At 42.7% G+C, this 17,656-nt stretch overlaps 2 protein-coding genes across 2 annotated transcripts in view; both read right to left on the reverse strand.

Annotated features, from left to right (window-relative positions):
- The window catches only part of LOC135698664 (GATA-binding factor A-like), a 444,653-nt gene extending 427,084 nt beyond the window's left edge, over window positions 1-17,569 (reverse strand). The window contains exon 1 of the mRNA XM_065218740.1: window positions 17,559-17,569. The gene's annotated coding sequence lies outside the window, so the exon portion shown is untranslated. The remainder of the gene's footprint in view (window positions 1-17,558) is intronic.
- LOC135698658 (rabankyrin-5) overlaps window positions 1-17,656 on the reverse strand; it is a 56,253-nt gene that overhangs the window by 1,800 nt on the left and 36,797 nt on the right. The window contains exons 4-6 of the mRNA XM_065218723.1: window positions 7,917-8,051; window positions 7,608-7,846; window positions 5,377-7,542 (exon numbers count right to left, since the gene is read on the reverse strand). Of these exons, the coding sequence (XP_065074795.1) occupies window positions 5,377-7,542; window positions 7,608-7,846; window positions 7,917-8,051 (2,540 nt within the window). The remainder of the gene's footprint in view (window positions 1-5,376; window positions 7,543-7,607; window positions 7,847-7,916; window positions 8,052-17,656) is intronic.

A 17,656-nucleotide genomic window follows, 5' to 3' on the forward strand; every position in this document is an offset into this window, starting at 1 on the left:
CATTATATTTAAAAGGATACTACCAAACCGACCATCAAACGCACGAAAATGCAATCGAGAAATGTACAAGAACAATCCTCAACTGGAACGTACTCACCAAATCAATATATCCGGGAGCGCATTCCCGATGTCGTCGAACGGAAAAAAAAGGGAACTCATTGAGCAAATTAGTGATACGGAATTTTCACTGAAAACAACCACGAATTTCACCACATCCAACTGCGAAACACGTTCAGAAGCACTTTTGGTACACTTTCGATATCAATTTCTTTTGATTTATTTTTTTATTTTTTGCTAAAATAGTTGCAAGTGTACCAACATCAACACCAATCGTGCCAAGCTTTACACGCACCTTGCAGCGCGTACATAAACTGGAATTAAAATTTTCACTCGCGATGCCACAAATTTCTGGTCCGGGAGAAACAATCAAACCACGCAGCGCCACACCTTCTGATGCTTGTTATTTTGCAAACATCATGAATCATGTTTTCTTTCTCGATTCTAAAACTTCTCGGAAAGCGAGAAAACTACCACTCACACACGTATAACCGTCCGGGAGGCAGAGTGCCAGCGCTAATCCGGCAAATGCAGCCGAAAACTATGAAGGCGAACGCACGCACAAAACAGAGAACAAACACAACCTTATCCAAAGGGGTTCCGTGCGCGACTGCCATAAGACATGACTTATGAACTTGGACAATTTTTATTTCTTAAGATACTTATGAATTTTATAGGCAGGAGTTATGCATTTCATAAGCACGACTTATGAATGGTTATCATAATACATGAGGTACTCCGAGTGGTTCTTATACACCTTTAACCTATTCTATTTCGTTGCGTTGATAGACGATTCAACAAATCACGGAATCAATAATCTAAACGATCAGGATTCGATTTCGGTCTACTACATTTTATATTACTTTTTTTTAAGTTTTCATAAGCTAAATTTATGATTTCCATCAGGAATCTTAATTCACGTAAATTTCAGAATATGCAATTTAATCAAAAGTAACTTATTGGACTGAATTATATCTCTCGTTCCATTTTTGACAACAATAAAGAGTGCAAGTGAGAGGCTGAACTCAATATTAAGTAAAAAGAACTCAAATTTTGGGTATTTTTTTCTCCGTGTAGTACTGCACTACACTGAAACAAAGATAATAGTTAGGAATACTATTTTGCAGAAAACACTTATTTTCAGTATAACTACGTTTAAAACCGTTAAATCTACCATGATTTCAATATAGTTGACTATAAATATAATCAAATTTACTACCATTCTGTCAAAACTACTATGCTTACTCAAACGGCATAGTAGTTTTGATAGAAAAAATAGTAAAATTAAATGAATTTCGTTTCTGCAAAAATCTATTGGTGGGAGTATTTAATTTAAACTATCAATATAGTATTTTTGCCAATGGATTTTGTTTCTGTGTATGTTTGTTTAGATTCGCTACACTCAAAATAATGTTCACGTCAATGATACGTGAAAACATACGTAGATTTTTTTCCATCATACTTTTCACGTAAGAGCTTCGTGATTGTCATATAGGGGTACTCATTTAATCACGTAGAAGTTACATGAATTTGTCGATGGCATTCACTGGTGGATTCCAGTATCACATTTGTTTTTAGTTGTTTACAAAAGATTTTCTTATAAAATAAAATCAATTCTGTATCTTATAATTTTCTATAGAGAACGTTTGAGATATATAGAGGAATTCAATGATAGGGATATTGTAATGGGAACTGCAAAGAAATTTAGGTACATTTTAAGAAGAATAAAAAATAAATAAAGGATAACTAACTATTATGGGGGTATTAGTAGAATTCCAGCGAATAATAAAGCAAATCTGAAGGAATTTTAAGTGAGTTCGGAGTAAAATTTAAAATAAATTAACCTACGGCTACAATCCTGATACTAGACACTATCCTCCAATGATAGCATAATGCTGAAAATCTCGTAAATCTTAACGAAGATAACATCTCGGGCAACATATCAAGAAGGCTGGAAACGCTCTCGTTTTCACAAACGAACATAAGATAGGCACGACGCTCAAAGGTAAATGCTCCGAATGAATTTGATAGCAAAGATTCCAACCTCAAAATAAAGGTTTGCGTATTTGATCAGTTTTCAATGCGTTGCTTCCACCTTCTTTCTTGGGCAGTGCTACTGATGCTACTGTATCTGTGTCGTGGATTCTGGCAATATTGCCAGTCTTCTTGATATAATGTTTTCGCTCAAAAAAAAAATTAACATCAATCAGTAAAAGAGAATTCTGAAGAGAGCTCCAAGTCGATCAATAATAATTCTAAGGGAATATGATTAGCTAGTGAATTGAATTGACGCAGGATTACGAAAGGTTGTTTTGATGTCACATCAAAAGTATAGTAAATATAACTCATTATCAGTGAAAAAGTTCGATAGGTTGAAATTCGGAAGCAATTTGAGAGTTCTGTTTTTGAGGTGCTCTGTCGATGTCCATGTAGTACAAGCCAATCCTGGACGATATGTCTTGGGTTCAAGCTCTTACTCTTTAGTTAACTCGTTTATCAGTCATTTGTGGTCCTGAAAAGGACCGATGGGTTGGAAGCATGGAAGCCAGTTTAGAACAATGCTGTGGACATTTTTCCTCGATGTTCTTGGAGATGATAGCGGTGTATTAGGGAAAACACATCAATCGCTGAATCTTTGCATACCGGACGGTACCTACGTTTATGCTTTTTGATGCAAGCCCCTTCTATTAAGAGAATACGGCAAGATTTTTTTTGGGCTATAAATCCGAAATTTTTTTCTTTTGCTTTTTTCTAGCATCCTGGAGAAAACCTTACGAAATTTTTCTGGTTAATTGACATGGTCATGTGGTATTCGGTCAATGCGAGAATTTTTATGTACCACTTCAATACTTGAAGCATTTGGCCACAAACGTTTTGTTGCTGGGTACATTATCAAAGAGCTGGTAGCTGGCAGCAAGGCGAGCGAACGTTCAATGAAGATTAACTCTCAAACAACAATAATTTATGGTGGTCCGTTTGGGTTGAGTAATGCTGAGCTATTAGGGTGTTCAACACGGATGAGGCTGTTGTTTGGAACAAGGGTGAAGCGCTTGGCATAGATGGTCCACAGCGGCTCACGACGAGCAACTGAATCCGATCAGCGGTTGAGGGCAGCCGTGATGGCTAACTGCTAGCGGGGAGCCTTTCGTTGTGTACTAGAGAACACCACCACTCACCACACGCGGTGATTGAATAAACACCGTTCGGTGAGACCGGGTGGAACTCTATTTTGAAATCTTTGTTAGGAAAGGCGCTTTTCGCAGGCAATCGATGATAATTTTAATTATCATAGCAACGCTTACACATTAGTACATTTTCAATAGTGACATTTTGAAAAATGATAAATCCTCAATTTTAACAGATTTGTAGTAAAATTTCTAATAGATTTGCGTATTAAGAATTAAAATCCATCATCTCTGGATCAAAATCAGACCACTTTCATGCCGCGACCGACTTTGGTTTCTGAAAATGCTTTAAAAAGACATGGTATGTTAGATTTAAACATATGGGAACTGACATCCGATTGACGACCTAGACAAATGTCCAGAAAATACTCTTTAACAAAATCCTGATGAATGTGGGCGTCTTAGTGGAATACCTGTATAAAGAGAGAGAGAGATAAGGATTAGTAATTTCCATTTAATTCAGCACCTTATTTGCTTATCCTTGACAGATACGCGTATTTCGTCTACAATGTGCAGATTTCTTCAGTGTCTTGTACTAATACTCGACAGTCTATACATTGTAGACGAAATACGCGTATCTGTCAAGGATAAGCAAATAAGGTAGTGGAATTAAATGGAAATTAGTAATCCTTTTCTCTCTCTCTTTGTACTTTTAACAAATTTATGGTGGAGGACCGTTTTGTCGTGATGGTTGAGTAATGCTGAGCTATTAGGGTGTTCAACACAGATGAGGCTGGTGAGCTGTTTGTTGCTGGAATGAGGGTGACGCGCTTGGCATAGATGGCCCACAGCGACTCACGAAGAGCTACTGATTCCGATCAGTAGCGGTGCGGCTTCTTCGGTGAATGGACGCTCATGTGGGCTGCAGCTCGATGCTTGCGGGCAGCCTTTCGTTGTGTACTGGAGAACAATGTTTAGCACCACCCGCCGAAAGCACTACTGCTGCTGCTGCTGACGACCGACTGGACACCACCACACACGGTGATTGAATAAGCACCATTCAGTGAGACCGGATGGAATTCGACTTTGAAATCTGTGTTAGAGAAAGCGCATTTTGCAGGCAATCGGTGATAATTCTGATCACCATTGCAACAGTTAGACATTTGTGTAAATTTCAATAGTGACGTATAGAAAATTAATAAATTGTTCATTTTAGCAGATTCGTTGAAAAATTTCAATCGATTGGCTTGTTTAGAATTAAAATCCATCCGCTATTGACAGAGTTATAAATGTCAAAACATTTAGTAATGCGGTAATTTTTTGTTTTTTTTTAAATTGCACTCCCAATATGTTGCCGAAAGACGTAATCTTACGTCAAAAAAAAACTAAGTAGCGGAGTATATGAGATGCTAGATGCTCTCAAGAGCATTTTGAGGAGAAATACATGAAAATGTTGGGAAGATACTTTCTAAATTCGAAAGGGCATACCAATAGTTTTCTGACGAATATTCGGTCTGATCTAGGAATTTTTTGGGTCGAAAAATTTCTCGTCTCCCGTCTACTATTACGTGAATTCAATTACGCAGAGATGCAGACAATTTTTCTAGATTTTGTAACTTGACAAGTTTACAAAATACCAATATTTTACATAGAAAAACTTTTGATATAACGAAGCTAAAAAAAAAATCCCGATGGTTGGCATAGAAAGCTCTCAATTCAAGCTGAACAATGCATTAGGTCCTAAGTAACATTTACAGATACTCTTCGCCGACTTTATCTTTGCATCCTGGCCATGTTAAGACATTTCCAGCTATCTTCAGCACACAAATCGACGAATGAAGCTATTATCTAGCTGCTAATACAACAAAGACGACAAGACAAGGTTCTGTACCCAAGTTATTAACGAAAGAGACAGTCTATGAAGAGAATCGATCAATGTTACATGACCTAATGCATAGTTCAGCTTGAATTAATAACTGTTGAAGTGTGGAATACTACGTTGAGAGCAGACGAAAGCTCGTGCTCAAACGTCAAGGAAGAAGAATAAGAAGAGGTTGCATGGAACATCTTTTGTTATAGCACTTTTTTTCAAAGACGCATTTTTTTGCATCTCAAAACAAAGAAGAACCTTCTGCATGGCGGGAAAGGGTTGAATGCGCCAAATATTCAACTATTTTTTACGATTAATACTCACCAATGATGCTTTCGCAACGTGATGGCAGTAAATTTGGTTCCGCATTCCTGACACAGTTCGGACGAAGCCCACGGTGATTCCTGTGGTAGTTCATCCAACAGTCTATGCAGCAGCTGATTGGTAGCTAGTTTGAAATTGAAAATCGTCAAGCCTTCCTTGTTCTCCGCCCCCAGGCAGGCACCGTTTTTCACCAAAATCCGGCACAGCTGCGCTTGGCCTCTCATGTAGGCCAGAAGCAGCGGTGTATTGCCCTGCAGGTCGGGCGTATTAATCGGATACCTCGGCATGCACTCCAGGAACAGCTCCAGTATTCCGGCGGCTGTGTTGTCTTTTCCACAGCGACAGAGTTCATGCAGGGGGTTTCTACCTTTCAGATTTACGACTTCGGCGTTCAGTTCGGACTCGGTAAGCAGTTCGCGGACCACTGTGATATGACCTTCCCGGACGGCTAGGTGGAGGGCATTGTTGCCATCACCATCGACTGCATCAAAGTCGGCACCGTTCTGAAGCAGAGCCGATGCGGATCCAATGGTACCACGTTCAGCAGCAACGTGTAAGGCAGTTTTCTGAGTAGCATCTCGATCGTTTAGCCGGGCTCCAGCCAGAATGAGATTTCGTATCAGCATTTCATTTTCGGACCCTGCCGCTAGATGGAGCGGAGGTGTTTGGTTGACGTCATGTACGCGAGAATTGACGTCTACGTGGATTGACAGAAGGAACAGAACTGATTCCAGATCATCTCGCATAATGGCCAAGTGCAGGAAATTGCGGCCTCTTTGGTCCATTTGCTCTGCAGCGTTCGGCAGTCTTTCAAGGATGTTTTGTGCGGCCTTATTATTTCTAACTTGTAAGGCCGCTGCAAACGGTGTATTGCCAGATTTGTCCCGAATGTTTAGATCTATTCCTGGGTGGCACAGAAGAATACCAATTATTTCCTCATGTTGATTTTCGATTGCAACATGCAGCGGCGTCTTCAGATCGCAATCAACGGCGTTTACATTTGCTCCATGATCGATTAGAGTGTGGAGAACGTTCCTCAGGCCCCACTGACAACACAAATGTAGTGGAGAGGCCTTATCTTTAGTTTCATCTCCTCCTTGTCCTTGTGGTCCGGGCTGTCGTGGAGAGTCCAGGTCGCATCCACTTTTGATTAGAAATTGAGCGGCTACTTCCTTATTTTCATCGATGGCACGATGCAGCAGAGTTTGGAGGCAACCATCAGGACCAGGACCCCAGCAATCAGTATCGACGCCATGTTTAACTAGAACTGAAGCAATTTCAAATTGTTCAGATTCCAAGGCAGACCACAGAGGACAATCTCCTTTGTTATCTGGTGCACTGAAGGAAACGCCACGAGTACATAGTGCATCTACCACATCCGGCAAACGACAATGAATTGCAAGCTGCAGAGGGGATTCCTGATCTGCAGTTAAAGCATTCATGTCGGCTCCATGATTCAGCAGAAAGACTGCCGTCTTGGAGTCCTCTTTGAGAATAGCTTGATGCAATAGAGTCATATCTTGTCCATTACGGGCATTCATGTCCGCACCTCCCTTTATCAACAAAGGAACCAACTTGTTGTATCCCATGGACAAAGCCAAGCTTAAAGGCGAATCCCCAAGGGCATTTTTCAAATTGAAGTCCATCGCTTCCGCATGGTCAGCCAAAGATTCTATGCACTCAATAAAAGCCGTAATCACTTCGGCACTATTCGATTCCACTGCATAGTGAAGGGCAGTTTTGAGCTCGGCTACAACGGATTGCAAATTTGGCGAGGCACCCTTTTCTAGTAAAGCACGAGCCAAATTCGACAGTCCCTGCGAGGCAGCCACATGCAACGGTGTTAGACCAGCTTTGTTCACATGGTTCAAATTGGCAAACTCTGCCAGAAACACCGCGGCTTCTTCTAGTCTGCTTTTGGCAAGTGTGTGGATAAGACTGTCACCTGTTCCCGAATTGATGGGATTAGGTCGCGCTCCCTTTTCCAGTAAACGTGCAGCTAGATCGAATGGTGGTCCATCTATGTGGGGCGGCATAAGAGCAAACTGCAAGGCACATTTTTCCTCCAGTGTTCGGATGTTGGTGTCCAGGGTGAGCACATTGTCGCTGAGCAGTTCATCGATCATATCCACATGCTGAGAGGTGATTGCAATGTGAAGTGGTGAACTGAAAAAGATAACGGGCTCCATGTCATAATTCAATTCTCATTCTTAAAAAAATTAAAAACATACTATCCTCTAATGTTCTGAACGTTCGGATCGGCGCGGTGTTTCAGCAATTGTCTTCCGACGCTCAGCATATCGCGGAACGTTTCGGAATCAGTGCTCTTCTCGGCGTAGGTGCACACCAAATGCAGAGCCGTGTCCGAGGTGTCACGAGTTACCAGGTCGATATTGCAACCCTTGTCCAGGAGGAACTGCGCAGTGAATCCATCGCCTCGTTTGATGGAGTCGATCAGCAGTGTACAGCCCTAGCGAATTTAGATATTTTTTGTGTTATTAACATAGAACGCGTAAAAGTATAGAGTGAAGTTTGTTTACCTCTGAAGTAAAAGCGTTGATATCTGCTCCGCCGGTCTCCAACAAGGTCTGAGCGATTGCCGTGCTTCGACCCATCAGAGCTAAACCTAACGGCAGCTGCCCTTGCGGTGATAAACTGTTCACTATTTCGGATAACTGAAAAGTACAGAAATAAAAGACGATGAATGAAAAATTTGAATATCTTAGTTATCTATTTTTCTAGGAGATTCTGCAATGATCGTACTCCATGGGGGATCGATACGTAGGGTCGTGATACTCGTGATCAATCATACTATTACAGTAGTGTACATGATTTTGGGAACAGTTATCGCTCAGCTTCTGAGACGCGCGGACGTGTTTTTCTTGACGTTTTAGCGCTATTTCAATAGTCAATAGTTGAAGATATTTTTTAGCTTTGCTATCCGTATCGTGCCGCGTCGCGTGTGCAGTGTCCGCGATGAGGCGTGAAAACACTTTCAAGATTGACTATTCGAGTTTCCCCGTGAAGCCGTCGTTTGAGAAAGTGCACGGCTTCTGCCGTTCAGTGCTCGGCCTGAAGAAAGAAGACGTGCAGAGACTACAGTGCCACCGCGGTGGAGCATGTGCTTTCGTCAAGGTCAATGACCTGGCGTTAGCACAAAAAATCGTTGACAATCATGACGAGAAGCACGAAGTTGAACTGGACGGAAAGAAGCACAAGCTTCGTATTACCATGGAGGATGGTAGTGTGGAAGTGAAGGTGCATGACCTGCCCGAAGACGTGTCCGAAGAGAAAGTGGTAGAGTTCCTGAGCGCGTTCGGTGAGGTGCTATCGATTCGCGAGCTAATGTGGGGTGAAGGCTACGATTTCGGTGGTATTTCGCTCGGCATATGGTCTGCTCGAATGCTCGTGAAGAAAAATATTGACTCGTGGGTCACCATCGACGGCGAACGAGCGCTTGTCGTTTACAAGGGACAGCTTCAATCCTGTCGCCACTGTCACGAGCAAGCGCACACTGGCATATCATGTGTCCAGAACAAAAAGCTTCTGGTCCAGAAGAGCTACGCTAACGTGACGAAGCAAACGGGTCCACGACCGCAACCAAAACCAGCTGGTCCGAAACCAGTCAAGCCGAAACCTACCGCACCACCAACGGCAACGTTGGGTGCATTTCCCGAATTGCCGAAGCAGACGGACACGAATGCGCAGAGTAGTAGCCAGGCCGCAACAGCTGTAGCGTCCCTGTGTCCGCAACCACTACTAGCGCAAATGTCGTCGTCGCAACGAGTGCCATCGGTAACTGCCCAACCAGCCAACACCAGCACGGCTACGGTTGACCTGTTCAAGAAGCCCCCACACGCGCTGCGATCGCAGAGCAAGAGCGGGAATGGCAACGAAACCGACGAATCTTCAACATCCACGAGTAGCAGGCGGGACAGGGCCGACCGCCGAGCAAAGAAACCGCGCCGGACCAGCGAGGACGAAGAGCGGGGTGGAGAGAAGCTCCCATAAATGGCTCTCACATCCTACAACGTTGCTTCCATCAACATCGGCACCATCACGAACCCTACAAAACTAAATGCGCTCCGAACCTTCATCAGTAGCCAAAACCTCGATATTGTGTGTCTGCAAAAGGTTGAAAATGAGCAGCTCTCCTTGCCTGGCTTCGTCGTTTTCGCCAATGTAGACCACATGAGAAGAGGTACAGCTATTGCTCTGAAGGACCACATCCATGCCACTCACGTCGAACGAAGTCTGGACGGCCGACTGCTTGCGCTGAGAGTGCAAGATACAACTATCTGCAACGTTTACGCTCCCTCCGGCTCTTCGCAGCGCGCAGCTCGGGAGGATTTCTTTAATGGGACGCTTGCCTACTACCTCCGTCATCGGACACAGCATGTGATTCTGGCTGGTGACTTTAATTGTGTGCTGCGAGCATGCGATTCAAGTAGCCCCAACACAAGCCCCTCACTCAAAACAGCTGTGCAGCAGCTCCAGCTGCACGATGTGTGGGAAAAGCTTTGTCCACGCGATACAGGCTTCACCTACGTCAGCAGAAATGCTCAATCGCGCCTCGACCGCATTTATGTCAGCAGCGTTTTGCGCGATAATCTGCGAGCAGCACACACGCATGTCTGCTCGTTCACCGACCACAAAGCGCTGACACTCCGAATATGCCTCCCCCAACTTGGACACGAACACGGCCGTGGATTCTGGTCACTTCGGCCCCACCTTCTAACTGACGAAAACGTTGGGGAATTCCAATATAAGTGGCAATATTGGACCCGCCAACGCAGGAACTACGGGTCATGGATGGAATGGTGGCTCTCGTACGCTAAGCCTAAAATAAAATCGTTCTTCAAGTGGAAATCTCGAGAAGTTTTCGACGAATTCTACAGCGCACACCAGCGCCTCTATGCGGAGCTAGGGTTAGCGTACGACGGGTATTACCAGCACCCAGAACTGATAACCACGATCAATCGATTGAAAGGGGAAATGTTGGCACTGCAGCGTAATTTCTCCCATACGTTCATGCGGATCAACGAAACGCACGTGGCGGGGGAACCACTGTCGATATTCCAGTTGGGGGAGAGGCGGAGAAAGAGAACCGTCATCACACAACTGGCCACGGAGCAAAATGCAAACATCGAGGAACCGCAAGCGATCGAGACGCACTTGCTGGGCTATTTCTCCGAGCTCTACTCGGAAGAAGCAAACGGTGGAGACGACAACAGCTTCGTTTGTGAGAGAGCCGTTCCGCCGAACGACCCACTGAATGAAGCCTGCACGAGTGAAATCACCACGGCAGAAATTCTGTCGGCAATAACAACAAGTGCTCCCAGAAAGTCTCCCGGCTGCGACGGCATCCCGCGAGAGTTTTATTACCGCATGTTCGACGTTATCCACCGAGAGCTGAACCTGCTGCTCAACGAAGCGCTCAACGGCAATCTTCCCGCCGCATTTGTGGAAGGCATTATCGTGCTGGTTAAAAAGAGAGGAGGAGACAACACGGCACGATCCTACCGTCCGATCTCGCTGCTCAACAGCGATTACAAACTGTTCTCCCGCATTATCAAGACCAGGCTAGAGCGGGTGATGAGAGCCCACCACGTGCTGAGCGATGGACAGAAATGCTCTAACTCCGAGCGAAACATCTTCCAAGCCACCCTTGCTCTGAAAGATCGGATCGCCAGTCTCCGTCACCATCGCCGTGCCGGGAAGCTCATAAGCTACGATCTCGATCATGCGTTCGATCGGGTCCGGCACTCATTTCTCTTCTCGACCATGCGCTCCCTCGGATTCAACGAGAATCTCATCGCTCTGCTGGCACAGATTGCCAATCGCTCAACCTCACGGCTGCTCATCAATGGGCATCTCTCTCGCTCTTTCGAAATCCAACGCTCCGTACGGCAAGGGGACCCGTTGTCCATGCACCTCTTCGTGCTGTACCTCCACCCACTGGTGGTCAGACTCGAGCAAGCGTGCGGAAATGATTTGCTAGTGGCCTACGCGGATGATATCAGCGTCATCGTCACATCGGTCGGGCAAATCGAGGCGATGAATGGTCTGTTCACTCGCTTCGAGCTAGCCGCCGGCGCCAAACTGAACTTGCGGAAGACTATTGCCATTGACGTTGGGTTTTGCGAAGGCAACGCGATCATCACCCCATGGCTGCAAACAGCGAATGTAGTCAAAATTCTGGGTGTTGTCTTCGCAAACTCAATCCGCTTGATGACGACGTTGAACTGGGATGCACAGGTAGGGAAGTTCGCGCAGCAAATGTGGTTGCACTCTCTACGGACACTAACGTTGCACCAAAGAGTCATCATGCTGAACACGTTCGGCACCTCCAGAATATGGTACCTGTCGTCGATACTGCCGCCCCTTGCCAAGCACACTGCGAAAATTACATCAACGATGGGTACCTTCCTGTGGAGAGGAATGGTGGCCCACGTCCCAATGATGCAGCTTGCACGGAGCAGAGAAGACGGAGGACTGAAGTTGCATCTACCAGCACTAAAATGTAAGTCGTTGGCCATTAACCGGCACCTTCGTGAGATCGATTCCCTTCCTTATTATAGATCCCTTCTGCTCCACGTAAATCCCCGCCCAGCAATCTCTATAGATCTTCCTGACCTCAAAATAATCCTATCTAGTTTATCCCAAATTCCCCACCAAATCCAACAAAACCCCTCCGCCGATCAAATCCACCAACATTTCGTTCTCCAAACCGACCTGCCAAGGGTGGAACGTAATAGCCCGACAACCAACTGGCCGCGCACGTGGCGCAACATTGCGGCGAAGCAGCTCACTTCAGCGCAGCGGACGAGACTGTACCTCCTGGTCAATGAGAAGATCGAGCATCGCAAGCTATTTTTTGTGATGCAGCGTGTGGCGGACGAGAACTGCACACATTGTGACAACCAAACGGCGGAAACTCTCCTCCATAAATTCTGCACCTGCACTCGTGTTGGCCCGGCTTGGACGGTCCTGCAGCAGAGGATAACAGGCATTTTGGATGGATGGAGACGACTCACATTTGAAGACCTGGTGAGACCTGCCTTAATAGGAATAGGAAATACGAAACGTGTGGAAATTCTTAAACTTTTTATTAATTACATCTGCTTTGTTAATGGAAGTAACGGTAGAATTGATGTAGCTGAGTTGAATTTTCATCTAGATATAGAAAACTAATTGTAAAAACACTGACAATAAAAACTAAACTTTTATAATAAAAAAAAAAAAATTACAGTAGTGTACATGATTTTGGGAACGAGTCCGAGAAGTTTTAAATGCACAACGTGCACTGTTATTAGGCCCGGTGAAATTCGAGAAATGTCCGAACCCGAAGGACTTCAAAAGCGGGATACTTGAAGTGATGGTCCGGGAGTAGACGAGTAAAAATCTAGAACATATTGACTACAAGATTGTAGAGCTACTGAGGCCGGTAGCTGGAGCGCTTCAAACCTTGCATTAGCCAAGCAAAATTCTCTAGGATATCCAAATTTTTCAAGGACCAACACTAAATTCTTTAAAAATATAGTTGAATTATAACTAACAATATTTTATTATTGATTCAAAAGTATTCTGTGAATATTATTTCAGTCCTAAATATTGTTTAAATAATCGTTAAATATTGTTGTTGAATTTAAAATCCATTTTTCAGCGTGTATAAAGTCTAGGAATAGCAATTAAACCACTCTTTTTGTCAATTTAACATGTTCAAAGATTCACCTGCTAACAAAAATTCACCTGCTAACAAAAAGTGTAATTTCGTGCATTCTGTGTCACATTATTGTTATCCAAGCAGTTCAGGACGTAGATTCTTGTGCTCATTCGCCGTGTAGATCTCCTCAATTTCATGGAAGTATAAAATCAAAGAGTTTCCTGCAAATAATGAGCCTGTCTATGTATGTTGGAAAAAGCATATATCAATACAAGAGAATTGAGTAGGAGAAAAGCAGTATTAAAAGTTCTTCAAATCATTCTGGAGTTATGATCTTGCATTTCTACAAGCTAAATAACATTTTGTGGGACACATTCAAACATTCTCCAAATTGCGATTTTTTTCAGGTTGATCGAAATCTTGTTCGACGTCCACCCTGATTTTTTGAGCCTTTTGAACATCGCGGATCCTCATAGGACCATTTGAAATATTCTTAAACTTCTGCAGACTCAACAAGGTATTCTACGATGTCCTGATTAATCTTGTTAATACAGTTAGCACAAAGTGCAGAATTTTAATTAATCTCGGGACCATTCATCTTATGTTATTTGTTTAGTTCGTTGATTTTGTTCGGACTCGGACACTTGCATGCCAAGCATGATCGGGCATGCATGGAGTTTGAGATCAGACATTTTTGATTGGCATGAATCTGCTTTTCTATCTTCAATTAGCTTCGTAACAGCTTGATACTGGAACTACTTCACTCGGAAAGCTGTAGCAAAAGAACTCACTTCTCCAATGACAGCCATAGAAAATTCTAAAACTTAACTTTGCTAGGCAGGAACAACGGTCATTCACCCTGTGCGCGAACTGAGAAAAATAAGAATCGAGTTTTTGTCGCTGTGAGGATTTTTGATAGTTTACCACAGACATAATTTGATCGTTGTAAACAGATGTGTAAAAAAGTGATTGTAATGGTGTATGTGATCGATTGATTTTCGCATTGGTATCCAGCAAGTTGCACAAATGCGTAGGTGGTACAAGTCCTAGACGATTGTTTGAGAGTATTGCCATTTCCGTCCGTTACCGTATTGACCAAGATTTTGGGATTGAGCTCGGCCTGTTAGATAGAACAATCCAACAATCGAGAATTGTCCTCCCAAGTCCTTGCAACTGCTGAGGATGGGAAGGATTGTTAGTTGGACACTTACTTAAGAGAGATGCAGATAAGTGTTCCAGGAGTTTGGAGGTTTGTTAGTGGGGAAGGTAAAGCATATGAAACGTTCGGTAAACGTTGCTGGCAGATTTATAATAGCAATAGTGAATCGATTGTTAACTACCTGTATTTTACACTGTGCACTAAAAGTTATATGTTTTGTTCAGAAAATTTCGCGAAAAATACCAAAACTACGTTGTGGCATTCATAAGAGCGAACAGAGAAATAAATTTTCAAACGCGTTTTTCTCTGCTTGCTGTTTTTATAGATGGGACTGATATGATTTTATGGGGCAATGTAGATCTAGTTTGTCTGAGGAACTTAGAATTAGGAAACGTGATAGTCGACTGCCTTTGCATCCGACACTTGCAAAACAAGCTATCATAGTAGAGTACCAAACTAAAATGTCATATTACAGGCTCTGTCATACGACTCTGTCCTCGAAGACGAAGTATGTTAGTTTTCCTCATAAATAATAAGAGCTGCTGATGTTGTGCTTGTGTGAATTCTGAAAATAGCAAGCAATGATGTCGTAGTAATAACATTTCTGATCAGAAATGGTTTAATTTACACCAAATTGAGGAATTAGAAAGAAATCACACATGTCATATGATAGTTATTTAATAATTTTCTTTTTGCTCGAATGTTATTCTACCGTTTGTGTTGTGTGAGAGAGACGACGGTAGAGCATGATTGTACGAATACAAACAGACTGTCGCGCACGACAACGGAGCGACTGAAGTAAAAAACGTCAACCGTTTCAATCCCTGCTCTTGACACCGATGAAGTTCTCTGAAATTCTAGGAACTTCAATTATATTCCCGCAGTTTGTTTATGAAGCTTCACTGAAATTCTCAAAATTTCCTTCCATTCACTTCTGTAAAGTTCCCTTTCATTTAATTTATTTCCTTAATTCTGGCACTTCGAAAATTTTAAATATCTTGAACTTGTATATGGAATATGAAACTTCAAGACATTTAATTTTTTGAGATCTTTGTAGTGACTTTAGTGACTAAAATTACGAAAATAGTGACTAAATAGTGATTTTTACACAATTAAAATGTGACCAATAGTAAAGGGTGTCCACGATGAAATTGCCACACACAAAATTGATTCGCAAAATTCGAGTTTTCATCCGATTGCCATCAAATTTTCAGGGATTGAGAAATAACTATTAAACTTCATTTTACCATTTTACTCGTATTTTATTTACAGTCCATACGCAAATGCCCGCACCTTGGCCTTAACCCCGGCCATAAGATTCTGCACAACCTGTGAATCAACCGTTTTTTGCATGTAAACCCATACTTTCTTCAGTTCCTCGACTGTCTTCACTACCTTAGGTCGTTTAAGAAGGTGCTGCTTCATAATCGCCCAGTACTTCTCGATGGGGCGGAGCTCCGGAGTGTTGGGAGGGTTGAACATTTTCGGCACAAAATTGACCTTATTGTCCGCATACCACTTCAGCACGTCCTTGGAGTAGTGGCATGAGGCCAAATCCGGCCAGAAGATTGTTGGGACGTTGTGGGCCTTCAGGAGAGGAAGCAGCCGCTTCTGGAGGCACTCTTTTATGTACACCTGTCCGTTCATCGTGTCATGGGTCACGAAAGGTGCACTCCGCTTCCCGCACGTGCAGATGGCTTGCCAAACCAGGAATTTCTTCGCAAATTTGGACATCTTCTGAGTGCGGACATGCTCCGGAACGCTGAACTTATCCTTGGCCGTGAAAAACAGGTTACCGGGGATCTGTTTGAAGTCGGCCTTCACATATGTTTCGTCGTCCATGATGCCGCATTCAACTTTCGTCAGCATGTTGAGGTACAACTTCCTGGCACGGGTTTTGGCGGACTTGTTTTGCTTCTCGTCGCGATTAGGGGCCTTTTGTACCTTGAACGTTCGAAGCCCAGCCTTAGTTTTGGCCTTCTGGACAAAACTTCGGCTTAGGTGCAGCTTCTTAGCCACATCCCTAACGGAGGCGTTCGGATTTCGGTTGAAGGCCCCAACTACGCGGTTGTGATTTTTGGTGTTGTACGGAATACTTTTTCCTTCACTTCTGGGCTTCCGATCGGTGGTCAACCGTTCCTCGAACCGCTTAATCACTCGCGACACCGTGGAATTCACGATTCCCAACGTTTTAGCGATGGAACGATGCGAGAGATCCTTGTTCTCGTGATGAATGCGCAAGATTTTATCACGCACGAGCTGTTCTTTCGACTCCATTTCCGCGAGTTTTGATCACAGGACTTTAAAACTTGCAGGATGTAAATAATGCATTATGAACTAAATCCACCTAAATTTTCATTAAATTCTACCCAACGGTTAAAAAGTTAGAGCAATTTCATAGTGTGGCAATTTCATCGTGGACACCCTTTAACATTTATTGATCGAGAAGATATGGTTCCAATCTTCCGTTGATTGCGATTGTCACTTCGAGAAATTTTATTAACTAAAAAATAAACAAATGGTGTGAGGATCCCGTGAAATTGTTCTTGAAAAATAAGTATGAATTGAATAATCAAGAGCATGGTCCAATTCTAACTTCCTCTTCTAACTCACTCTGAAACCATAGAAAAAAATCATAACTCTAGAACCTAGACAACTTTTCTAGATCGTAGTCTAAGAAAAAATCTCATTATTATGGAACGAGGAAAATTATCCCAGATTCTAAATTTAAATGCGTCTAGAACTTAAAATCTCGTTCGTGAAAAATTAGAGATTTAGGGATACATTTTAGAGTTTTGGAACACATTTTTTTATTGCTGGGACTTCAAAATTCGAGACATCTAAGACAAACAAATTGAGAAAATTGTTCGGTCTGAAATAATTTTCTATATTTTGAACATTTAGAATGTAAGTTCACAGTCCTTGAACAAAGTTAATGCTCTTGAAAAATAGAAAACATTTTATGATCATGGACATCACTTTTTTCTAAAACGTGGACCTGGAATTTTTTTCTCCGCATTACCGGTTTATTAGTCCGGAAAAAATACAATTTAATTTACATAAAAAGGAACTCAAGATTTTGTGACATGATTTTTTTTCGATATTTGTACAAATACTAAAGCTACCCGGTATCAACGATTTTACAAATTACATGCCTTTGAAAAATGTCGAGAGCTTAAAAAATTTCCTAGACCTTTTTTTGACATTTAAGGCTTCGAAAACATTCAAAGTCTCGAAGTAAAATAGCGAAAATATTTGGTCTAGATTTTTTTTTTCGGAACCTCTGACAATTTGTCGTAGGCCTATGACAATTTTGAGAACAAAAAAATTAAAATATCACATAAATTGGACAGTTACTGTTTCCGTCTGTTGGCAACTCTTCCTGACAGTCAGAATATACACACGGATTTTTAATGAATCTTTCTAAAACAAATTTGATACCAAATCAAGCTGTG

Source organism: Ochlerotatus camptorhynchus, unplaced genomic scaffold, assembly GCF_037179485.1.
Source record: "Ochlerotatus camptorhynchus isolate MF236.1 unplaced genomic scaffold, CSIRO-AGI_Acam_v1.1 ptg000093l, whole genome shotgun sequence".
In the NCBI taxonomy this organism is placed as follows: Eukaryota; Metazoa; Arthropoda; class Insecta; order Diptera; family Culicidae; genus Ochlerotatus; species Ochlerotatus camptorhynchus.